Raw genomic sequence first — 26,325 nt, 5'->3', positions numbered from 1 at the left:
TGATCCTGTTCTAGGACACTGTGAGTAGAACCTCTACTTGAGCTAAAACTGCATGGTATGCTATTACATGGCCGAGAATTGCAGCATTAAAATGCAATAGTATACTGCAATTCTCGGCCACTATGGGCTAGACTTTTGCACAGATGTGGATACATTTTTTAATGGTGTGTTATTGTAATTTTTATAACTTTTCATGTGTAAATAAAATACATTTTTTTATTAATATTTTGTCCTAATTTGTCTCTAAAGTCCGAACCGGGGGGGCGGGGGGGCTTTTTTCTCTGTATGTTCTGATACTGTACATTCTGCTGGAGAGCTTGAGCTTCAGAAAAACAACAGACATACTGGCTGAATCACCAGATGAAAATAGAAGAAAGAAGGCCTAAAAAAAGAAAACTAACGCAGCCTTCACATCTAAGAATTGGTAAGCTGCAATACAATAGATGTTTGCTTTTCAGTTTATTACGGCTTTGAAAAGTTTATTTGTGCTGAATAGCTGGGGGATTTCTGTATTGTTCTATATACTGCCTTGCCCACATACAACCTTCGCTGAACTAGTTATAAATTGAACACAACAGCTGCTATTTTTCGCTGTCGCACTGACAGTATTATAATTTGTCTTAATTTCTATACTTTGATAGTAAATTTATTTCTTATTTCTTAAAGCGGAACTTCAGTCATTTTTTTCAACTTTCCATCTATTAAATCCTCTGCCCTTGTTGTTGTTTTAACTTTGGATAGCAAAACATTTTTTTTTCTGCCAGTAAATACCTCATACAGCCCACTTCCTGTTTCTTGTCTGGTAATTAGCCTAGGCTTATGACATCATGCACAGCTCTCTCTCACTCTAGTGAGAGTTTGCTAGGAAGGGAGGAGGGGATGAGTCATAAGAGGGCCAATGAGAGCTGGAGAGCTGGAGGTGTGTGTCTGTGTAAATCCAGGAAGTGAACAGGCAGCAGCTTCAGCTGCCCACAGTTGAAATGGATGCAGCCAATACAGCAAGATTTCTGCAGCATATTTGGCAAGTACAGAATAACAGTATATATAAAATAATATGCAAAGTGGTTGGAGGGAAGCTTTAGAATGGCAAAGATGTTTTTATTACAAATTATGTGAGCAGACTGCAGTTCCTCTTTAAGTTTAAGAACCACATTCATTTCAGAATACATAACTTTCTGTAAGAGTGATCCCTCAACGTTAATATTGGACACGTGATGGGAAAACAAATGTAGAAAATGTTTATTTTAGATTGTAAGCTCTAAATGACACTGATAACAAGAAAAGAAAAAAATAGATCCCCTGCAGCCAACAACAATAGACCCCCCCAGCAACAATAGAGCCACCAGAAACAACTACCCCCCACACCAGCAACAATAGACCCCCACTAGCAACAATAGATCTCACAGCAGCCAGCATCAATAGACCTTCCATCTTGGTCTAGTACCCCTTGCCATTGCATACATTCTGTGCTGGGTGTGCCGAAACTGTGCCCCCCCCCCCCCCCCCCCCCAGTTCCCACTGAAAAAATGGCAGAGAAAAGAGGCAGCTTTTTCCTATAGAGTAATACATCTTTACAACAATCAGATGAAATACATTCACCTCAAATAGGTTTATCTGCACACTGTTACAATTTTCTAATCCAATTTGGCACCAAAATTAAAGCTAAAGTCATATAAAAGACACAAATGAATGCAGCTATGTAATCATTTATACTTAATTAAGTGTATTTAATAAATGCAAGCAGGGTAGCTATCTGAATCTGACCTGGTATCAAGAGCTTGCAATTCCTGTACAGCAGGGCTAGAGTTTGAGAGGACGAAGCAGTACAAGGAGTTAAAGTGTTACTTAACCCACAACCATAAAATCAGTCTGTATATGCAGTAAAGCATGCTTGTTATACTCACTGTGGAACTTAAGGGGTTAATCCTCCACATTGTGTAAAAAAGGCTGTTTGATCCTGTATGCACAGATCCTCCCCCTCCTGCACTGTCTATCTGGGGAAGGCCAGCTAACACAGGAAAGGTAGCCGACCTGCACATGCTTAGTTGTGTCTTTTATGCTGGAGAGAACATTTACTTGTTCTCAGAGATAGCCAGGTCGCATGATATTGGCATCACACATGTGGACGTGTATACAGGCTGTAGTGGAAATCTCCTCCTACCTGAACTCTCAGCACTGGAGAAACCGTGCAGTTATCATGTAACCATGGTATACAGATCACCCAAAAAGGTATATAGTGGCAGTATTTTAATGTAAAAAGAAGATTTATAAGCTGTGGGCAATGTGGGGGGGCGGATGAACTATTTTCATATTACTGGGTTTAGTAACACTTTAAGCAGTCCATGTACTGACAAGAAACATGCTGATAGGAGGAGAGAGCAGAATGACAGAGATGAGTCACAGGCTGGGGGTGTGTTCATGAAGACAAAATGAGAAAAAAGTACTGCGGGCAAATCTCCACATTGAAGGTAAATATTGCAGCAAAAGCTGGCTTTGTTCTTTGACTATTTAGATTTATCTTGTTATATTTTGCTGGTTCTGCTTTAAAGTGGATATAAACTCATCCTTTCTAAACTACTGCCATAGGGGTTATCTATAAGGATATACATGAGCCTCCTGCATGTATCTTTACCTGTCAAATGTCTCCTCTCTGTCTGTTATGAGACCCAAAAAAACTGCAGATTCTGTGGGCGGGTCTGTTGTCCGAAGCTCGGTGGGTGGAGTCGTGATGTCAGTAGACTCCCCGCCCACCTCTACACTCCCAACATGCATTTTCTCCTGTGTATTTCTTACACTGAACTTCTGCTATGATCAATAACATCCAGTCAAAACCCAGAAAAGTCACCACATGACTTCAGCATGTCCAATCATGCTGAGGTGTGGAACAGCCAATCCTGGGAAAGCTGGAGAAGAAAGGAGGGGGGATCTGAAGTACACAGAATCTCTCTCAGGCTCCTGCATGAGATGTGTAAATCACCTGTCACTCACAGCAAGGGGGAAGAACTGACTCCTATTTCTCCGTGTGTCCATTTTTATCTCACTGAAAAAAAGATAAGAGGGCTGCTCAGACCAGGATTAACTCTTCGTGGCAAGACTGGGCACAGATGACATGAAATCCTATACTATACAAGGTGCAAGCCTTAATTCCAAAAAAAAAAAATTGGGTTTACATCCACTTTAAGTTTAGCTTCAAAATGTGTGACTTTTGAGATAACAGTTATCGTTGACAAATTTCCCAGTTCAGTGGCTGTTTTCAAGATCTGTGCGTCCTTTTCTTTTATAGTAATGCTTCTGTATCACCAAGGCCATCACTGACAGCATAGCAATGACAGCAATCACAGCCACAAGCACTGAAGACAGGACTGTATGCAGGGTCTGGCTGTTCTGAAGGTGCTCTCCTGTAGAAGAAGAGGCAAGAGAAACTTTTAAAAACGGTACTTACTGAGATTATATAGACATGATTCAAGCTTATTCAATAAAGCAGTGCAAATAACTAATGATGATGGGAAAACCAGAGCAACCAATCACATTTTAGTTTATTTTATTCAGATCAGTGAAAGACTAAAGACTTGTGTCCAAGGGATTTTGTTTGCTTTTTTTTATTTCCAGACAAGTTTATAAAATGTAAAAAAACTGCTTAAAGCAAATCAGAAGGAGTTCAACTGCAGGACAAATGTAATGAATTCTGAATGGGCTCAAATTGATATTATACTGATGCCATTGACATTAACCCAAAGCACATTGACACAAGCCCTTCATTTTAAATTTGCTCAATCTCAGTAGCATCTTCTAGGTCAGTGATGGCGAACCTTGGCACTCCAGATGTTTTGTAACTACATTTCCCATGATGCTCATGCACTCTTCAGTGTAGTTGAGCATCATGGGAAATGTGGTTCCAAAACATCTGGGGTGCCAAGGTTCGCTATCACTGTTCTAGGTGACCGCACCAAGAAGGCACCTTCCACTAAAGCTGGTCGTGCACCTATAGACTGTTGTTCCAACACACATACAGAAATTCTGAAAAAAACATTCATTATTAGAGCATTTGATCTTGCCACCATGAAGTCAACTCATTTTGCTGGAAAGTCCTTAAAGCTGAATTCCAGAAATTCTGCAACTTTGCAAAACGTGCATGCACACTATGAGTTGAGTCCAATTAGGTGCATGTCACCTCTGGGACTTATCTCTATTATTTATATGTGACAGGTTTATTGCACTCCCAGAAGACACGCTGAGTTCACATGATACAAAGGCTTCTGTGAATGGGCAGAAGGAGGGGAGGGGTGGGCCTAGCAGTTCTAGTGGCTCCGCTCTTGAAGGAACTGAGACCCAGAGTGTGCAGAGTTGGAGCTCCAGAAGTTATCTTCCTGGAGCACAATAAACCTGCCCAATGTGAATAATAGGGATAAGTCTATGAAGTAGAGGGCACCTCATTGGACTTAACTCATGGTCTGCCTGCAGTTTTTATAAAGTAGCTGAGTTCCTGGAATGCAGCTTTAAAATTTCATCCAGACTTACTACTTAAATGAAATCCCTGACCTATTGACAGGTCTCTTTTCTACCTAGAGCATGCGTATTACAATATGTACGAAAACTGTATTAACGGTTAGAATATCGTTAGTTTAAGAAAAATAGTCCATTTTGTCCTTTTGAATTTTCTCATCACTGTGGTCAAAGGCGATTATCGATTTGACCCCACTAACCATTGGAAAATTGAGCAAACATTCAGAAAACCAAAAATGTCAAAGAAATTCTACTGGTGTATGGCCAGCTTAACGTTATGTACAATGAGATCTGGATTGTTGTGCATTCCTTCCCCATCAGAGCTGTACAATTCAGATTTGATTTCAAGAATTCTGAATCTATATCAGTCACTGGTTTATGACTCTGCTTGCTTTCGGTTGGACATAAGAGGTAGATACAATATCTCCTAAAGAATAATAGTAGGAAAGATATTCCCCAGTGGTCTTTCATAAATAATATTAAGTGACACTCAAATATTGGATATCACTTGTTTTTACCAAACCCTTGACAATAATCCTCATGGCAAGAAGATCTTAAGTAACACATTGTCCCCAGAAGATAAATTGGACACTCTATCAGCTGTCTTGAAGGTCTGATAGAAGCTAAATAAAATCTTTCTGAGGATTTACAAGGTAGCAGAACTTTTTGTTTTCTGATGCCCAATCAGAACTAAATTCCATGCAATCCTCTTAGCTCTAGTGCATCTCTCCAACATAAATTAAAATAACTATTTTTAGAAGAGGACACAATAAGACAGCTCACCAGATTTAAAAACAACAGGTCCTTGAGATAACCTGGCTGAGCCCAGATGAACGTTGGAGCTATAAACATCACGCTTGTGCCTTTTGGTGAGGCAGCCTTGAGTACAACGGTTTGGGGTGGTTTCATTATGACAAACGATGATGTTACAGGACAAATAGACTTGTCCAAAATTATAGAACTTGAAAACATGTAGACTGAAGCGTTGCATTCTTGAGCTGGGAACCTGATACGTTTGTAAAGTAGAATCCACAGGACACCTAAAGGTAGAAAAAGCAAAAAAAAGTTAAGGTCCCTTTGAATATCTTGATATTCCTTAACCACTTGGCGACCGTATACTGTATATATACGGCGGCAAGGTGGCACTCCTGTGCAAAATCACATACCTGTACGTGACTCTGCACTTCCAGGTCTGGGACGCGCACGCGCGCCCCCGGAGACCAACTCCCACTGTGAAGATTGTGATCCTGTGTTCCTACAAAGCAGGAACACAGATCTCTGCCTTCCCACAGAACAAGCACCTCCCCCACACAGTTAGCAAGCACTCCCTAGACACACATTTAACCCTTTGATGGCCCCTGATGTTAACCCCTTCCCTGCCAGTGTCATTAGTATAGCGACAGTGCATATTTTTAGCACTGATCACTGTATTAGTGTCACTTGTCCCCAAAAAGTGTTAGTGTCCAATTTGTCCACCGCAATGTTGCAGTCCCGCTAAATGTCGCCGATCGGCACCATTACTAGTAAAAAATAAATAAATAAAAATTCCGTTAATCTATCCCATAGTTTGTAGACTGGTATACATTATTACTTTTGCGCAAACCAATCAATATACTCTTATTGGAATTTGTTTTACAAAAAACATTTAACAGAATACATATTGGCCTAAATTTATAAAGAAATTCTATTTTTTTTTCAATTATTTTTATTGTATTTGTTTTATAGCAGAAAGTAAGAAATATTGTTTTTTCTTTTTTTCAAAATTGTCGTTTTTTTTTGTATATAGCGCAAAAAAAAAAAAAATACAGAGGAAAGCTCTTTGTGGGGAAAAAAGGACATCAATTTTATTTGGGTACAGCGTCGCACAACCGCACAATTGTCAGGCTACTTTGACACCGAGGCCCAAGGGCTTTCACATTGGAGCAGTGCGCTTGCAGGACAGTAAAAAAAGTCCTGCAAGCAGCATCTTTGCAGCGCTCCTAAAGTGCCCCTGCCCATTGAAATCAATGGGGCAGCGCCGCCAAACCACTGCAGCGGCGATTTGCCGGCAGTTTTAACCCTTTTTCGGGTGCTAGCGGGGGTTAAAACCGCCCCGCTAGCAGCCGAATAGCGCAGTTAAAACTTTGGTAAAGCGGCACTAAAAATAGCGCCGCTTTACCTCCGACGCCCGCCTGCCCCAGTGTGAAAGTAGCCTTAAAGTAATGCAGTGCAGTATCGCAAAAAATGGCCTGGTCATGAAGGGGGTGAAACCTTCCAGAGGGCAAGTGGTTAAAATGTATTTACCTGTTAATCCTGACACAAATTCAGTGCTTTCCTGTGCCCTGAGCATACAGCAGTAATATCTCAAGCAGTGCTATCAGCCCCACCCAATTTACCCCTGTGTGAACTACAGAACAAGCGATGTACTGACACCATTTTTTGTATTAGTGAATATAAATACCGTATTTATCGGAGTATAACATGCACCCCAAGTTTAGGAGGGAATTTTAAAGAAAAAAACTTTTAGGAGGGAAGTTTAAGGGAAAAAAACTTACATTTAAATGCCCATCATTGCAGCCTTCTCAGTGTCATTGAAGCCTTCTCAGTGCAGCCTTGTCAGTGCAGCCTTGACCCAGTGCAGCCTTGTCAGTGCAGCCTTGTCAGTGCAGCCTTGTCAGTGCAGCCTTGCCCCAGTGCAGCCATGTCAGTGCAGCCATGTCAGTGCAGCCTTGTTAGTGCAGCCTTCCCCAGTGTCCATTGCAGCCTTGTCCCAGTGCAGCCTTGCCCCTGTGCAGCCTTGTTAGTGCAGCCTTGTTAGTGCAGCCTTTCCCCTGTGCAGCCTTGTTAGTGCAGCCTTGCCCCTGTGCAGCCTTGTTAGTGCAGCCTTGCCCCTGTGCAGCCTTGTTAGTGCAGCCTTGCCCCTGTGCAGCCTTGCCCCAGTACAGCCTTGTTAGTGCAGCCTTGTTAGTGCAGCCTTACCCCTGTGCAGCCTTGCCCCAGTGCAGCCTTGTTAGTGCAGCCTTGCCCCTGAGCAGCCTTGTTAGTGCAGCCTTGTCCCTGTGCAGCATTGTTAGTGCAGCCTTGCCTCTGTGCAGCCTTGTTAGTGCAGCCTTGCCCCTGTGCAGCCTTGTTAGTGCAGCCTTGCCCAAGTGCAGCCTTGCAATCCCCGCCGATCTCCACTGATTGTTTGCGATCGCGCCGACATACACATCCGAGTGTACAGATTAAAATATGGGGCCGGCAGACTCGGCGGAGCGGAGCGAGCGACGCCGAGATCGCAGGGACTGGGCAGAGCCGAGATACAGATAGCCGAGAGTACTTGGCTCTTCTCGGCTCCGCTCACAGTCACGCCCAGTCCCGCCCTATGATGGACATAACACAGGTCCAATGGCGGGACTGGGCGTGACTGTGAGCGGAGCCGAGAAGAGCCGAGTACTCTCGGCTATGTGTATCTCGACTCCGCCCAGTCCCTGCGATCTCGGCGGCGCTCGCTCTGCTCCGCCGAGTCCGCCGGCGTCATATTTAAATCTGTACACTCGGATGTGTATGTCGGCGCGATCGCAAAAAATCAGCGAAGATCGGCGGGAATTGGCGTATAACACGCACCCACGATTTTCCCCTAATTTTAAGGGGAAAAAAGTGCGTGTTATACGCCGATAAATACGGTATATTAGATCGATTTAACTGTAATACTCTTTCGCTTTAATCTATTACAAAACTCTAATATTCTAAGAATAGGAGGAGATGCAACATATATTTCTGTTATAGTTAAAGTGATTGAAAACCTAAAAAAATTTTTTAAATGATTTTAATGTTCCTGTTTAATGTTTCTCTTTATTTATTGTTGATGAAAGAGAACTTAGGCTGAGTTCACACTTATGCGAATTGGATGTGGGTTTCCACGCATTCAATTTGCATGACAGGAGAGTATAACCGGCTCTCAATAAAGCCAATTCTCACATCTCCGGGGTGGCTGCGGAGCGCACAGCAGAAGGGTCCTGTGCGTCTTTGGCTCTGTTTCTGGTCCGAGTTCAGGCAAAAATTTGGACCTAATTTGGACCTGGAATGTGAACGGGGATGCACTGGACTCCCTGCTGTGCCCCGCAGCCGCACATAGTTTGAAACCCAGCCTTATGCCCCGTACACACGGTCGGATTTTCCGACGGAAAATGTGTGATAGGACCTTGTTGTCGGAAATTCCGACCGTGTGTAGGCTCCACCACATATTTTCCATCGGATTTTCCGACACACAGAGTTTGAGAGCAGGCTATAAAATTTCCCGACAACAAAATCCGTTGTCGGAATTTCCGATCGTGTGTACACAAACCCAACGCACAAAGTGCCACGCATGCTCAGAATAAATAAAGAGATGAAAGCTATTGGCCACTGCCCCGTTTATAGTCCCGACGTACGTGTTTTACGTCACCGCGTTCAGAATGATCGGATTTTCCGACAACTTTGTGTGACCGTGTGTATGCAAGACAAGTTTGAGCCAACATCCATCTGAAAAAATCCATGGATTTTATTGTCGGAATGTCCGAACAAAGTCCGACCATGTGTACGGGGCATAAAAGTGTAATTCCAGTCAAATTCTAACTAAAGCTCAGTCTACTCCCACCCCCATTCTAAGACTATTCTATCTACCATGTAAAAGAAAAGATGTACATACTCACTTTATTTTGAAGCTGGTCCGGTCACATGACCGGCTTCCAGCATCGGCTTCAGTGTAGAGGAGGGACAGCTGGCTGCCCCATAGTTAGTCTGTGACGTCGTCGGCCTGGCTCTGTAGCCAATGTGGCTGCCTCTCCCAGACACTGAAGCAGGCACTGGGACCCGACCAGAGCGGCTTCGGGATACGTAAGCATAGGCATCTTTTCTTTTACAGGGTGGATAAAACATTCTTAGAATGGGGGTGGGAGTAGATTTAGCCTTAGGGGTTGGTTTACTAAAGGCAAATTGACTATGCACTTTGCAAAGTTGCACTCTGCAAAAGCAATTGCTTTTGAGCAGGGGTCTCCAAACTTTTCAAACAAAGGGCCAGTTTATTGTCCTTCAGACTTTAGGACGGCTAGATTGTGCCCAGCGGGGGGCGGAAAAAGGTCCTGGGATCAGTGAGAAAAAATATGGCCTCAGTGTTGGTGGTAAATAGGAGGAGGAGTAGTGCCCCTAATTAGTAGCAGGAATAGTATCCCATCATTGGTATTGGTGGAAGAAATAGTGCTCCGTTGTTGTTTCCAGTAGGCCGAATAGTGCCCCAAGGGCCAGATAAGGTCTAGCAAAGGGCCACATCTGGCCCCTTGGGCTTCAGTTTTGAGACCCATGCTCTAGAGCTTAGTAAATCAGAGGAAGCTCTGCTGACTTTTATCATGCAATCATGTGCAAGCAAAAATGCTGTTTTTTTTCCACTTGCATGTGATTGGGTATTCTTTGCAAAGTGAAGCTTCACCTCATTTACTAAGCAGTGGAGCAATTGCACTAGTAGAATGCACAGTCTAAGGGCTCTTTCACACGGGACTGATCCATGATGATCCGCCCTGTAAACATCCGCTTGCTCAGCGGGGATCGCTCCGCTGATCCCCGCTGAGCAGGAAGATGACAGGTCCGTCGCTGCACAACGTGCAGCAACGGTCCTGTCAGAGCGCCGCTCTCCCCTATGGGGGATCGGATGATAACAGACCGTAGAGTCCGTCGTCACCCGATCCAATCCGAAAACGGATGGAAAAGTAGCCGTTACACTTTTTCGGATCGGAGCGGGTCGGATGTCAGCGGACATGTCAACACTGACATTCGACGCTCCATAGAGATCTATGGAGGGTCCGTTCAGGTCCGCCTAAAAAACTGAGAGGCAGATCGTTTGTGTGAAAGGGGCCTAATAGTTGCATTTAATAAATTAACCCCATAGTTAGAACTTGACTAGAATTCCAATTTATTAAACTTGGCGATCCTCTCATTTTCCTATGAGCTCAGCAGGTTCAGACTCTCTTTTGACAATGCTATCTATGGGGTCATACATGCTATGGGCATTTTCTACATTTTCTTGACGTGGCTCTATTAAGAATGTTAATATAAACCTAATAACATTAAAGAGTGATGGCAGAAAAAGACCAATTGGTCCATTAAGTCTGCTCAATTATTTGTCTGAATATAGATCTATGTTTGTCCCAAACATGTTTGAATTTACTTACTGTTGACTGACCACTACCTCTTCTGCAAGTCTATTCCAAAGTTCCAAGATTACCAAGCTAAAGGCTTTACGGACCCTTTAACAGGTCCCAGCCATAGGTTGGTTGAATTAAAATTTTATAAACAAAGGCATTGGTTTTTATGACTTGAAGGAGTTCTAAAGATGAACCAAGAAATAACATCTATTTCCTGTCTATGTTGTATGGCAAAAGCAGATGAATCACAAAAATAGCTGAACAGAATTACAAATCCTTTAGATGGTAAAGCAATTAACCTATTTGCATGTTAACTGTCTATTTAATACTTTGCTTAGAGTTTCATTTTAAAGCGGTTGTATACTGCTAGACGTTTTTTTACACTGGCACATTATGTGAAACTTACCTTAAAACAAAGCCCTCCTACGCCACGATGTCAGCACTGCAGCCGCTTTCATCTTCACCCGTCTTCCTTCCGGGTTCTCGAGCTATGGCTCTGTGACTGGCTGGAGCCACGATGACATCAGTCCTGCGCGGCACAGGGCTCGGAAGAAACGGCATGGGTGGCCGTTCCTTCAGAGTGCATGTGCCAGTAATGTCACTGGCTGTATGTAATGTAAATATCTCCTAAATGGTGCCCGTTTAGGAGATATTTACACTACCTAAAGGTAAGCCTTATTATAAAGGAAGTTTACTTCCTCTTTAAGCTTTTGTGTATGTCCTCCATATGCACATTTTTTATCACTAAGTTTTTCTTGTTTTCTTTTAGATAGTGGTTGTCATGCACTGTGGTCCTGAATGATCTGTATGTCAAATTGTTTTAAAGCTATACGCCATATTATATATTTCTATAGATGTTGTACCACAGTGCCATTGATATTAGTATCACAGGTATAACATTTGTAGTAGTTACCCTTGTTGGATGACATTGTAATTCTCCTGTGTGTTCTCCAGTGATGGAGAAGCTTTGCAGTTTTCTACAAGTATCTGAACGCCTTCATCATCAGACTGCACTTCAAACTCCACATATAGCCAACCATGGAGGTCAACCTCGTAAGGAAATGTTGTGATTGGATCTGTGAAGGATTCATTCTGGTAGAGCTTCAGGGAGATGAGATATTGACCCTGGGAAACCACGTCGGTAACTTGAGGAAAAAAACTAAAACCAAAAGTGTCATTGGTTGCCATTTCACATCTCAATGGGATTTCAATCCGATGGACTTCAGTTCCTGGGACTGTTCCATAGACAGTATTGACATGCACTATCTTTTCATCTTCGTTCTGCAAGGAAAGATATTACATTCACTTGTCAAAAAAATGGAAAACTAGTATAGTAACCATTTATGCAAAAGAATTTCTAAAAGGTACTAGCCCCATTACCAAGGAGGGCATGGTGGGACTTTTATTTAAATATATAGATGGATCGTTTTGTGCATTGCATTGACTACAATTCCAGCATTCAACCTGCGTATCAGACTGATAAAAAAACTCTTCAGCCAACTATCTAGTAGGTTTTTACTTACTTCCAAGGTTACCACGCTCGCGAGCATAACGGGGAACCTCCGATGGCGGAGGATTGAGCGTCTGCTGGACTCCTCCTGCCGCCGGTCTTCCCCCATCCCCCCCTCTGCTGCGCTGGCGTGACGTCGGCGGCGTCATCGTCCCGGCGCCCATATGGGCGTCCCTAGGGCGGATGCCGGTTGACAAGGCTTCCTTCACTTTTCATACTTGAACAGCACACATGGCTGCTGCATTCAGCCATCCTCACTCAGGTAATTCATCTATCCTCATCACTTTTTTCTTTGTCTTCCTCACAGTAGTCACTAACATATCCCCTTTTCCCTACCTCACCACTTTCACCTTCCCCCTGATTTGCACGTCTCACTTCTGATGGGTGGTTATCACCATCATTCACCTCTCCCTTTCTCTTCCTACCCACCGTTAGGCCTCACTGGCCAGTTCTTCACTTTCCCCACCGCCCTCCAATTGGCTTCACTCACACAATGTTTCCCCCCCCCCCCCCCCATCCATTCCTGTCCAGGTTATATGGAATACCTTCCATTCCTCCCCAGGTTGCCTTGCCTTCTTGTGCCTGCTCTGGCCGACGCCTACCTGGGTATCTTGGATGATATGTCCGCCGCGGCTCCCGGTTGGGAGCATTTACCCGGAGAGTTTGGTACCCCGCTTTCGCACCACGACCATACTGATACCCTCTAGTAACAGGTAATTTAATTGAGTTGAGGGTTTTATACCCCATTATTATACTTACCTACCTTACCATAATACTTCATCCTTTTCTTATAGAGATATCTTGTGCTTGCTCCTGACGAGTGGCCCTCTAGCCACGAAACGCGTAGAGCTGCCATACGTCTTACTTCCAATATTACCACAATACCAAGTTTACATTTAATACCCTTATTAGGATCAACAAGACCATGGGTTTTGCAAGTTTTACGGTGCATTACTGTTTTTATAATGACCATATTGGTGAATTCTGGAGGGATGATTAATTGCCATTCTACATGATACTGTTTTTATGAATCTATACCATGTATCAATGTATATTTATTATTGTTGTAATCAAATGTTATGGATGTCTATTTTGGATGGCAATTAATAAAACTTTTTATATTTTTTCACCTATCTACCTTTCTGCAACCAAGTGTTTCATTTAAAGTCCCACTTCCCTTTTATTTTCCCCTTTTTTGATACATGACAGGGATGGAAACTTGTAGCCTTACCAGGCCACAGTTTCATATAAAGTCCCGAGGGATGGAACAATGGTGTTCTACCAAACCATTTGTTCATTCAAAATCCCTATTTATTTCCCTTCAACCCCATTCATTGAGTTACTTCCAAGGTACATGGCTCTTTGAGATATAACTGCTAATTTAGGAATGATAATGGCACTGTAAGGCTCATTTATATAAACTGGAAAAACCAAAAGAAGAATGAAAGTTGAGCTGTTGCTCAGAATCAATTTTTCCTTGAAACCGTGAAATGTAATTTCCAACAATTTAACTTCTGCTCAGCTCTATAGTAAGGGCTTCCAGTGGACAGCCTCACAACAACAGGGAACCTCAGACCATGATAGAAACACTGGGTGGATGGATGGATACACCTGCAGGATCAAGAGAACACACAGGGGGCGCCAAACTAAGTGCAGCATTAAATGTACTGAGAAACGCTAGTTAATTGGCAACTCACATGAGACGAAAAAAATTAATTGGAGCCGCTGGTATTTTGCCCAAATCTTCCCAAGTTTTAGCCCGCAGCCAGGCATACTGCATTTATGGCAGCCAGGTGCACAACTCTCACTCAGTCCTCAGACAGTAATCAGGCAGATAGTGTCTTCTTTTGTTGTTTTATTTGTTATGTAGAACTGGGATAGGGATCGAGAAAAAGCTTTGGGATGCACAGAGCTAAATAACTTCAATAAGGAAACTATCTTGAAGCAGTTACCGAAGTAACACAGAATTCCTCTGTACAAAAGGTAGCGCACAACTTTCAGCATAGTGGACTTTTCCAAAGCACAACCTTAGCAGCAAGTCTGGAACAGTCTCTCTCTCTCTCTCTCTCTCTCTCTCTCTCTCCCTCTCTCTCTCTCTCTCTCTCCCTCTCTCTCTCTCTCTCTCTCTCTCTCTCTCTCTCTCTCTCTCTCTCTCTAGAAGAGGTGTTCAGGCAACAGTCTCTCTCCTGAAAATTCTCTAAGGCCTACTCACTTTGATCCAGGCAATCTGAAACCCTCCTCTCAGCTTCAGCTTGACTCTGACTTGAATTCTTCCAGGAAGATCCTCTCTGGGTGTTGTCTTGAATGTTCCTGTGACTTTAGGGGTGATCCTATGGCTCCTTACTGAGCGAGAATCATCCAGAACTTCTTAAGGCTCCTCCTAAGCCTTGGAAGGTTTAACAGCATTTCTAGGCTGGGTCACACTGGCAAACTACACTGCTACCTTCTACTCTCACCCTTATATACACCTAGCAGTCCCCTGCTGGCCATTCTTCTCGACCAGGGATTGGCTGAGACTGTAAGCCCAGCTCAGACTTTCCTCTCTCCTGCTAACTATGTTTCCAGAAAATTCTGGAAAGGCAGGGGGAGACAGGCAAGACCTAGGAGTGTGCTACATATGTATTCCGTGAGCGGTCGGCTCATGCATCTGGGATAGGAAGCCTCTTCTAAAACATGCAGTATGGAAAGTTCGAATGTCAGGCTGGATGACAGCTTAGAAAAGGAAGTTGAAACCAACAAGGTGGCAGAGGGCTTCTATGGGATGCAGAGCAGGCTGGAAGTGTTATGATCAGCACATCAGGGGAGCAGGGCAATGCATTTTAAGACCACCCAAGCCTCTTTTTTAAGCTTTAACTATCACTTGCCATTTGTATTTTCATCAAAATAAATACGTTAATATACTACACTCAGATTGTGCCCTGCTGTAATTCTCTTGAAAGCTGACAGGTAGTCTAACTGTTTCCTGCTTTATCTAAAAAAAAAATTGGCTAGACGTTTAAAGCTCCTTGACCATAAACTGCAACCGTGGTCATAAAAAACAAAAACGGGACAAGGATATACGACTGAACATAGGACCGATTGTCTGCATTGATTAGAGTTCTTTGTAAACCTTATAGAGGCACTGAATTGAATAATTAAATACATGTAAAAGATGGAATCCCTATTGATTTACTACACAAAATAATCCAATTATTGAAAATTCCAGTAAATCAAAGTCTCAAAAATTGGATGTAAGTCAAAGATAAAACCATGCAGCTCACCAAAACTTTGGATCCACATCTGTTGAAAGGAACATTAATAACCACAAAATTCCCTTCCAGAGTTCCCTGACATGTGGGCTCTTCAAGGTGGACATCAGACACACTTAATTTGGCTTCGGTGACCAAGCTGAGTGGCAGATAGAATTCGCCTCCGTGTGGTAAGCAGTTCAATACAGGTGGACCTAGTGGCTCGTCTGTTTAGTAGGAAAAAACTAGAATATTAGCCAAAAGTAAATATGTGACGATCAGTTATTACTCAGAAGTTGATGCTTTGAGTATGTGTGCACAAACAAGATCAGACCCATGTTATGTCTGTTATATTCTAGTCTTGATCATGGATTGTTGCACCGAGAAAGGGTTGCCCTTTTAGATCTTCCCTGCTGTCTGGATTATGGTTTAAATGTGGCTAATGACCCAGTGCGTCCATGAAGACTGTGAGATCATCCTTGGGCCCTTGTTCACACTGCCGTGGTTTCAAAGTCCCGCAACTTTGAATCTGACGTCTCTTCGTCGCGGCTTGCATACGACTTCTTTAACAGAGGTCAATGCAAGTCATATTAAAGTGGCACCAAAGTAGTGCAGGAACCTTTTTCTAAGTCGGAGCGACTTGAGTCGCACCAATTAGATTGGTTCCATTGCCGTTAATGGGGTGCGACTTGTCACTTTGAATTCTCAAGTCACATGACAACTCACAGCAGTGTGAACCGGGGCTGAATGAGCAGATTCACTGCCCAGGTTATATAAGGTAATTATTTGTTAGTCATTTGTCTGTGCAAAGCTTAGGAGATTTCTTTAATTTGCTGTCCTGGGTATACAACAGGAGATGGGAGGAAATGTTCCCAAAGAGAGGAGAACTCTCAGCTTAGAGAGTTGTCACCAGAACATTTTTTCCCATTGGATTATTTACTCTCACTTCTTGCTGTGGTGACATTTTAGATTTTTCTATGAGTTAGCGACAATGGACACCAGGACGAATAGAGCAAATCTGCCCAGCGAGGGCACAATAAAAATAAAAGTTCATAGTGACTACTCTAAACTATCAAAAAAAGATGTTTTTTCATTACACACAAACTTAAAAAAAATGTATTTCCCTAGATATTTAGTGTCTTCTCCCATTAAATATCAATGGAAAACACGGACTTCAAGCCCATAGACATTAATTATGAATGCTGAGTACCTATGAGAGATTTTCATGTTGTCCGTTAACCTTTCCTACAAAAAACTTCCCAGCTTCTAAATCCGTTAATCTTGTTGGTGACTACTCAATCCCTACTAAAAAAATTATTTTTCCTTTACACATATTTAAAAAATAATTAATTACCTGGATATTTGGTCTCCTGTCCCATTGAATATCCATAGGAAACACGGACTTCTAGCCCATAGACATAAATTGTGAATGCTGAGTACCTATGATAGACTTCATGTTGTCCGTCAACCTTTCCTAAAGAGACTTCCCAACTTCTAAATCCGTTTATCTCGTTGGTGGTAAACATATATTGATCCAGAGGTTTATTATCGAGGTAGAACCCAGTGTCTGAAGTTGCTTTGGACACAATCGTGATGTAGTTGTCATAAAAAGCTTCTGTGACAAATTTGTAGTATTTTCTGCTTAGCTGAATGGGAGGCACAATGGCTAGAAAAGGGTCGTATTCACCTGGATATGTCCTGTCTTGGAAAAGATATGAAACCATGACAGGTTGTGATGCAGTCACAAAAGCACTCTTCTCCAAAAAGAAATTTACATGGGATCCTGGCTGGAGGCTGTACTCAGTTTGGTTAACATTCACTATAGTGTCCGGCAGTGCAGCCACTATATCAATAATGTCTTTTGAATTATTGGCTAATGGAAACACCACAAAGGATGTTCCCCAGTTCTGCACGGGTTCTAGTTGTTCAAATATGAAATCGCATTTTGTGGTGGGACCATAATGACATTTGTTACCACTGAAAACAGCTACCGGTATTGAGGACACAACCTTGGTGCCGGTTAACTCGCTGAAAGTTTGAAAGTGGATGGCTTGCTGGGGCTCGAGAAAAATTGAGAAGGTGTCTCCAGGGTCGTAAGTCTGTCCATCGAATTCAACAGATCCTGTGAATGTAATGTTCACGCTGGCGGTATTGCCTGCACCGTTAGCCACGGCAAATTGGTTATAAGACCCTGGACCAGGTGTGAAGATATAGTACTCTGTACCCAGATCTTCAACGGGGAGAACAAGACCAGCGTCAACAGTGAAGTTTAATGAATTGAAGGCAAATACGGATAAATCGGCATCTGATGTCACCTTCACTACTTTGGAAGAGATTTGATTTCTATAAATCATGTACTGAGAGTCCAAGGTCACTGGGATGGTGCTGTTTTTTTCGATGGACACCGTCTGGTAGAAATGAGGGTCTGATACACTGACATTGACTACAGCTGCTTTATCATAAGTGGTAAGATACAGAGTAAAGTATGCACCACTGTCTGGAGAGAAGTTTTCCATAAATAATGTGACAAACTCTTTTTGAGCATAACCTGATGAAATACAAAAAACAAATACCTTGTTTAATCTACACAAAATAGCTCTTCATAAATAAAGTTGTAAATATTGGGGTTTTGTAGGCTACCAATATTTTTTCTTTAGTGATAGTCATAACTTTCCATAGATACACATTTATGAATCGCTAGGGTTCTGGATAAGAGGCCAACTGTTCAAACTTCCAATGCAGAACTAATTATTTTGAACATTAGTACACTATACCCCAATGATTCCTACCAGCAAGCCAGGTTTTACCTGAGTAGGCTAACAAAGTTGTTTGAATAGGCCAACCTATTACATGGCAGTCTCTGTCTCTTACAATATCTAGCACAGTAGTCTTGCTAACTGAGAAATAAAGGAACCAAAAACCAATCCAAGCAGTCACACAATATCTTACCGTGGGTTGCAAGCTGGCATCAAAAAGTGATTCCTCAACACCCTCAATTGATAAAAATAACATGATACAACATACATATATGTAGGAAGGTGCCATTTATTCCCTCCACTGCAGGTGGCACTCAACTACAATGGCTCTGTAGCTGGAGAGAAAGTTTGGAGGAACCAGGTTCCTTCATGGTTTCCTGGGTCACTGGGGAAGCAATACGGTTGGAAGCCGGTGCCCCGTGTGACTCTGACAGCCATCTTAGATCAGGCAGAGCCTATATAAGGCCCTGGCTCCAGGGTTTGGCATGATTTTTGCAAGTGGGTAGTGCAGGGAAAGGTATCCCGTCTGTTAGAGACAGTACTAATGGTAGGGAAAGGTTCCTGACGAGGAGGGAAAGCGTAGGGTCGCATCTCTACTGCACATCTTCCTAATAGGACACAAAGTGGCCAGATCATATTCTGCCCCTCTCTACAGATGCTGCCATTCTGGCCAGAACCCGCTCTGTTCACATCACTGTAACTGTGAGTGCATCTTGTTAAGCAGTCTTCCCACTGTGATTGTTGTGAACTGTTGCTGCATTGCTTCAATACAAGTTTATTATTGCACCTGACTGTGAATTATTGCTGCCTCACTACACTGCACTGCGCCTACATGTATAAGTGCAAAATACCACATTGTGCCAAAGATGATATAAATAAAAAAAATGAATAAGTCCTTCTAGGAAAAAAAGTTCAAAATTACATATACAGTATCTCACAAAAGTGAGTACACCCCTCACATTTTTGTAAATATTTTATTATATCTTTCATGTAACAACACTGAAGAAATGACACTTTGCTACAATGTAAAGTAGTGAGTGTACAGCTTGTATAACAGTGTAAATTTGCTGTCCCCTCAAAATAACTCAACACACAGCCATTAATGTCTAAACCACTGGCAACAAAAGTGAGTACACCTCTAAGTGAAAATGTCCAAATTGGGCCCAATTAGCCATTTTCCCTCCTCGGTGTCATGTGACTCGTTAGTGTTACAAGGTCTCAGGTGTGTTAAATTTGGTGTTATCGCTCTCACTCTCTCATACTGGTCACTGGAGATTCAACATGGCACCTCATGACACAAAACTCTCTGAGAATCTGAAAAAAAATCATTGTTGCTCTACATAAAGATGGCCTAGGCTATAAGAAGATTGACAAGACCCTGAAACTGAACTGCAGCACGGTGGCCAAGACCACACAGCGGTTTAACAGGACAGGTTCCACTCAGAACAGGCCTCGCCATGGTCGACCAAAGAACTTGAGTGCACATGCTCAGCGTCATATCCAGAGGTTGTCTTTGGGAAATAGACGTATGAGTGCTGCCAGCATTGCTGCAGAGGTTGGAGGGGTGGGGGGGGTCAGCTTGTCAGTGCTCAGACCATACGCCGCACACTGCATCAAATTGGTCGTCCCAGAAAAAGCCTCTTCTAAAGATGATGCACAAAAAAACCTGCAAACAGTTTGATGAAGACAATTGATTACTGGAACCATGTCCTGTGGTCTGATGAGACTAAGATAAACTTGTTTGGTTCAGATGGTGTCAAGCGTGTGTGCCAGCAACCAGGTGAGGAGTACAAAGACAAGTGTGTTTTGCCTACAGTCAAGCATGGTGGTGGGAGTGTCATGGTCTGGGGCTGCATGAGTGCTTCTGGCACTGGGGAGCTACAGTTCATTGAGAGAACCATGAATGCCAACATGTACTGTGACATACTGAAGCAGAGCATGATCCCCTCCCTTCGGAGACTGGGCCGCAGGGCAGTATTCCAACATGATAACAACCCCAAACACACCTCCAAGATGACCAGTGCCTTGCTAAAAAAGCTGAGGGTAAAGGTGATGGACTGGCCAAGCATGTTTCCAGACCTAAACCCTATTGGGCATCTGTGGGGCATCCTCAAACAGAAGGTGGAAGAGCGCAAGGTCTCTAACATCCACCATCTCAGCGATGTCGTCATGGAGGAGTGGAAGAGGAATCCAGTGGCAACCTGTGAACTCCATGCCCAAGAGGGTTAAGGAAGTGCTGGAAAATAATGGTGGCCACACAAAATATTGACATTTTGGGACCAATTTGGACATTTTCACTTAGAGGTGTACTCACTTTTGTTGCCAGCGGTTTAGACATTAAAGGTTGTGTGTTCAGTTATTTTGAGGGGACAGCTCATTTACACTGTTATACAAGCTGTACACTCACTACTTTACATTGTAGCAAAGTGTCATTTCTTCATTGTTGTCACATGAAAAGATATAATAATATATTTACAAAAATGTAAGGGGTGTACTCTCTTTTGTGAGATATTGTATATATATGTGCAAAATGTGATAGATGATAGATAGACCAATAAGTAAGTCTCTCTGTGGAATACTTTTGCACTTATGTATGCTGTATCATATTATCTATGTATAGTTTAGTTTTTTGTGAGAAACGTGTATATCACTTTTGGGTAGCGCTGACCCAGTTTTAATATTATTAGTTATGCTAATTGACCTAATTCTCATATGGCTGTGTCTAATAGGGCAGTCTCTAACAAGGCAGCTGCTTGCATTAAACCTTCTTTTAATACAGCAGTATTTTAGCAATCTGTCGCTAAAGCATGGACTAGTCAATGATAGTCATTCCTTATCATTATATGGCATTATATTATTGCAGTCTCCCTCTTACACAGAGGCGTAACTAGAATCTTCAGGGCCCCGGTGCAAGAAACCATGAAGGGCCCCCACCAGGGTTGTTGCTAGGTCTACAAAGGATCTCGGGCTAGAGCCCATAGCAGCTAAGTAAGGAAAGTCATACACTTTGGCGGGCATACACATGTATATAATATATACGTGTGTGTGTATGTGTAATATATATATATATATATATATATATATATATATATATATATATATACACATATCTGAATGCGGATCCCCCACTTACATCAGGGTCCCCAGAGAGCCTCCCTACTTACATCAGGGTCCGCAGAAAGCCTCCCCCTACATTAGGATCCCCAGAGAGCCTCCCCCTACATCAGGGTCCCCAGAGCCCCCCTCATTACATCAGGGTCCTCAGAGAGCTCCCCTTAACATCAAGGTCCCCAGAGAGCCCCTCCTTACATCAGGGTCCCCAGAGAGCCCCCCCCCTACATCAGGGTCCCTAGAGAGCCTCCCCTTACATCAGGGTCCCCAGAGAGCCCCCCCTTACATCAGGGTCCCCAGAGAGCCCCCCCTTACATCAGGGTCCCCAGAGAGCCCCCCCTTACGTCAGGGTCCTCAGAGAGCCTCCCCTTACATCAGGGTCCTTAGAGAGCCTCCCCCTATATTAGGGTCCCCAGAGATCCTCCCCTTACATCAGGGTCCCCAGAGAGCCTCCCCTTACATCAGGGTCCCCAGAGAGCCTCCCTACTTATATTAGGGTCCCCAGAGCCCCCCTCATTACATCAGGGTCCCCAGAGAGCTCCCCTTAACATCAAGGTCCCCAGAGAGCCCCTCCTTACATCAGGGTCCCCAGAGAGCCTCCCCCTACATTAGGGTCCCCAGAGATCCTCCCCTTACATCAGGGTCCCCAGACAGCTGACCCCCCCTCCTTCAAGAGGTTCCCCATGTACCTGGCTGGTGGAGGGGGAAGGCAGCGATCGGCAGCTCTATGGTGTCCACAGGCAGGGGGATCTCCATGAGGCTTGTTGTTCTTCTCCCGAGTGTATACAGTGGAGAGGGGAGGGGCCTCTGGCCCGGGCATTTATCAGCAGCAGTGTACAAGCAGAGCGACTCACTAAAAGTGAAACTGATACCTGCTTGTATACACTGACACTCGGGAAAAGAGAACTACAAGCTCCAGGGAGATCCCACCGCCCACAGGCAAAATAGAGCTGCTGATCGTCGCCTCCCACCTCCCCCCACTGCAAGCCAGAGGTGCAGGGGGAGATGCTGGGTCTTGGGCCCCCCCACAGGGGCAGAATGGCAGGGCCCAGTCGCAAGTGCGACTGCAGCGACCCCTATAGTTCCGCCACTGCTCTTACCGAATATTCTCCAACAGGTTGGAGGTAATATCTTTCAAATATGATGGTCCTTCACATATCAAGGGTCCCTGTGTAACAAGGGTTCCCCTTAGCAGGGCAGTCTCTCCCAGTGAAGTCTATCTTTTAGGGCAACACGCTCTCCTTGCTCTAGATGACAAGAGTCAAATGACCATGTCAAAAACATCTGCACCCCCTCCCAGATCACAGCCACCCTAACTTTTTTGAGGCTCACAATCACCTGTACTCTCTCAGACTTGCAAAACAAGGAAGAGGAGGCGCCTCTGGGTGCAGACGTTTAAAACAATTTATTAAAATAAGAGCAACAGCTGGTAATGCACTCACATTTAAGTGGTAGGTTTCAAGCATAACAATGTCACAAGGCAATCCAGGGGGTCCGTGGAGTCATCTCTCTCGGCTGGTAGTTGTTGGGGGCTCTGGGCAGTCTCAGAACGCTGGATGTATTCGGCCGAACAGCGGAGACAGGCACCAAAGCGAGGCTTGGATGGCTGCCGATCCAGACGAGGGATGATGACGTCACACGATGTGCGACGTGTTTCCTAAGCTGACACGCCATGAATGGTGTGACGGCGGCGCTCCTTTGTCAAGCTCGTTCAGACTTATAGCTTAATGCACATTTCTTCCAATGCCCACAGATTCCCACAGAGACCACCCTCTGGCCCCAAACTTATCTTCACCAGTACCAGATCCATGTTAAATTACCCAATACTGATGGGTACCCATATCCCCAGTGGACTCATGACCACCCACACAACCATTCCCTAGGCTCATGGCCATCCTGCCTTAAATTATGGCCATCTCTACCAGACACAAACCAAACCCCAATAAGACTCATGAAATCACTGGCACAACATCTAATTATTGGATGGTAGCCCACACAAGGGTCGATAATCACCTGTTGCCAGCTTGTCTTTCTCAGACAGGGGGATACTTTTAACCCAAACCCTGACTGACAAACACTTGTGACTGATGGCACCAGCCACACACTACATAACAACTAAGGAAGGATGGAAATTAGTTAAGGGAAGAAGAAAGCATACAGAAATATGAATGAATATGATATGGATTCTGGTCCCTTATATCTGACAGACCATTGTAAATGGTAATGAGTGTTTCTTATCCACAGTTTAATTACTCTGAGCTAAAACTTAGAATGATACTATCAGCTGTAACGTGTAACATCCATGGCATCACATTTTCTCCATAACTGTGTAAATTATAAAATATATGCCCATATTTCTATTTGTTTTTTAAACTTAGCAGCATTATTTTATTATTTTATTCTTTAATTATAGTACATTATGTCTACTATAATTTAAACTCATACTAAAGTCTAGACTTGAAACTCAACTAAACATTCAGTTTTAAATACCGGTAGCGAAACACATTCCAGATGAATCAAACGAAAGGTGTACAAAGTCTTAACGTTGGTTTTCCTTATGCCGTGTACACACGACCGGACTTTCCGTCAGAAAAGGTCCGACGGAATCATTCCATCAGATATTCCGATCGTGTGTGGGCTTCATCTGACTTCTTCTTTCGAAAATTCTGACGGACCTAGAAATAGAACATGTTTTACCGTATATACTCGAGTATAAGTCGTTCCGAGTATAAGTCGAGGCCCTAATTTACCACAAAAAAATGGGAAAAACTTATTGACCCGAGTATAAGACGAGGGTGAGAAATGCACAGCTACTGTAAGTGGAAAAGAGGGTCAACAATGCCCATTTGCAGCCTCACTGTGCCCATTTGCATGCCTCACTGTGCCCATTTGCAGCCATAGGAACTTCAAACTCGGTAGTTAAGTGTTCCTAGATGCCCCCTAGCTGCAGCCAAAATTGGGGGTCTCTGAACCCAAAGGGTCCCGAGATGACATTGCTGCAGATGGACACAGTTGACTGACTTTGGGGCCCCGTATCTCGGGGCCACTTAGTGCTAGGAACCCCAAATTTGGTGTGCAAACCCAGTGGAACTAGCACCATAAAATATCCAAAGCTGTGGTTTCTAGCAATAAGTGGCCCCGAGATACAGGGCCCCAAAAATCGATTCAGAAAATGTCAAGCACTTTTCTGCATCAGAGAATGACATTTTCTGAACCTAATTTGGGGCCCCGTATCTCGGGGCTACTTGGTGCTAGGAACCCCAGCTTTGGTTATGTTATGGTACCAGTTCCACTGGGTTTGCACACCAAATTTGGGGTTCCTAGCCCCAAGTGGCCCCGAGATACGGGGCTCCAAATTTGGTTCAGAAAATGTCAAGCACTTTTCTGCAGCAGAGAATGACATTTTCCAAACCTAGTTTGGGGCCGCGTATCTCGGGGCTACTTGGTGCTAGGAACTCCAGCTTTGGATATGTTGTGGACCCAGTTCCACTGGGTTAGCACACCAAATTTGGGGTTCCTAGCACCAAGTAACCCTGAGATACGGGGCCCCAAAATCGGTTCAGAAAATGAATTTTTTTGCTGCAGAAAAGTGCTTGACGAGTATAAGTCGAGGGGGGTACTTTCAGCACAAAAAAATGTGCTGTAAAATTCGACTTATACTCGAGTATATACAGTAAATCTTTCCAATGGAATCAACTCCTATCGGGAAAACCGTTCATCTGACGGACCAAAAACGACGCAAGGGCAGCTATTGGCTACTGGCTATTGAACTTCCTTTTTCTAGTCCCGTCGTACGTCATCGCATTCTAAACGATCGGACTTTGGTGTGATCGTGTGTAGGCAAGTCCGTCTCAGCGGAACTCCGTTGAAAAAAACGTCAGAGTTTATTCTGCCGGAAAGTCCGGTCGCGTGTACGCGGCATAAGAAAGTAGCCACAGCCTGAATGGAAAAACATCTCTCCTGCCAGCATTCTATTGAAAAGGACCCTTGCCCTTTAGCTCTGAATCAGCAGAGGGCATTTGGGAATCTGCAGAGAAACCACTGTTTCCACACAGAGTGCAAGGGGATAGGATTTTCTGCTCTGGCTGCTTCCCAAAGAAAACCAACTGTTAGGCCTTGCATGCCTTTTTTATGCACCTTTAAGATTGGAGATCACGCTGGACTGACTCACTCAGTTAAGGGTCTGTGACTGGGTAATAGTGGAGGCGGGTAGGGAGAGTTCACTCCCGGTAATTCCAGCCCAGCTAAACAGAAGGGTGGCAGTAAACCCTTTTGAGGGGCTTGTGCTGCTGCCTCTGGGTACGGCCTCAAGGTCGTTTCCACATATACTTGTAAGGGTAGGTGAAAGGAGCACCTGATATCGATGAAAAGCAAAATAGAGGTAAATATATAGTCGTTTTATTGAAAGAACTGAAAAATGATCAAGCCAACGTGTTTTGAGGAACAAAGATTCCCCCTTAATCAGGGCTGTTGTTGCGTGCTAGTGGTAGGTGGTGATATATCTCAAACTTGTGTCTATGGCACCGTAATCGCAATGATTGCGGTTTCCTCTTGCAGAGGTGGCACCTGGAATGTATCTAACCAATTTATGCTAAAAATTCAGTTGGGCTTCAAGAACAGACAAAATCTTGAGAGCAGACTCCACTATTTTAAAGAAACTTTTACTAAAAAAAAGTGCGGGGCAGCCATGCAGATTCATTGCCCTGTGTATTATTAGGGGTTCTGACTTTAGTGTGACTGTGTCAGAAATAATTTTAGCTAAGGAAAACCAAACATTATCAGTAGGAGGTCAGACATGCAATGTTTTTGTATTTCTATTAGTACAGTATAGGTTTCCTTCAAAACTTTTTGACATTGAAAATGGTCTCAACAGCCCTCTACTGTACTGTGAATGTTGGCTTTTTCTTGGCTGTTCCCCACCCAAAATTATCTTTACCTGCAAGCACTTTCAATGGATCAGGTCATAAAAACACCAGACTCACCAGAGCTCAGGAGTCCCATCAGAAGGAAGAACAGGAAAGCATTTCTCCCAACCGTTACTCTTTCAAGGGCCATTGTCTCCGCTGTCTGCAGTTATTGCT

At 43.6% G+C, this 26,325-nt stretch overlaps 1 protein-coding gene across 1 annotated transcript; it reads right to left on the bottom strand.

Moving 5' to 3' along the window:
• Positions 1–2,234: 2,234 nt before the first annotated feature.
• LOC141102907 (uncharacterized) lies at positions 2,235–26,325 on the bottom strand. The gene is made up of 6 exons (XM_073591947.1): positions 26,227–26,325; positions 16,732–17,925; positions 15,411–15,604; positions 11,554–11,921; positions 5,287–5,543; positions 2,235–3,398 (listed from the first exon to the last, which is right to left on the bottom strand). Exons 1-6 carry the CDS (start codon positions 26,297–26,299, stop codon positions 3,241–3,243), a joined length of 2,244 nt encoding a protein of 747 aa, XP_073448048.1. The 5' UTR covers positions 26,300–26,325; the 3' UTR covers positions 2,235–3,240.

Source organism: Aquarana catesbeiana, linkage group LG07, assembly GCF_042186555.1.
Source record: "Aquarana catesbeiana isolate 2022-GZ linkage group LG07, ASM4218655v1, whole genome shotgun sequence".
Lineage (NCBI taxonomy): Eukaryota > Metazoa > Chordata > Amphibia > Anura > Ranidae > Aquarana > Aquarana catesbeiana.
This window is presented reverse-complemented; position numbering and strand designations above follow the sequence as displayed.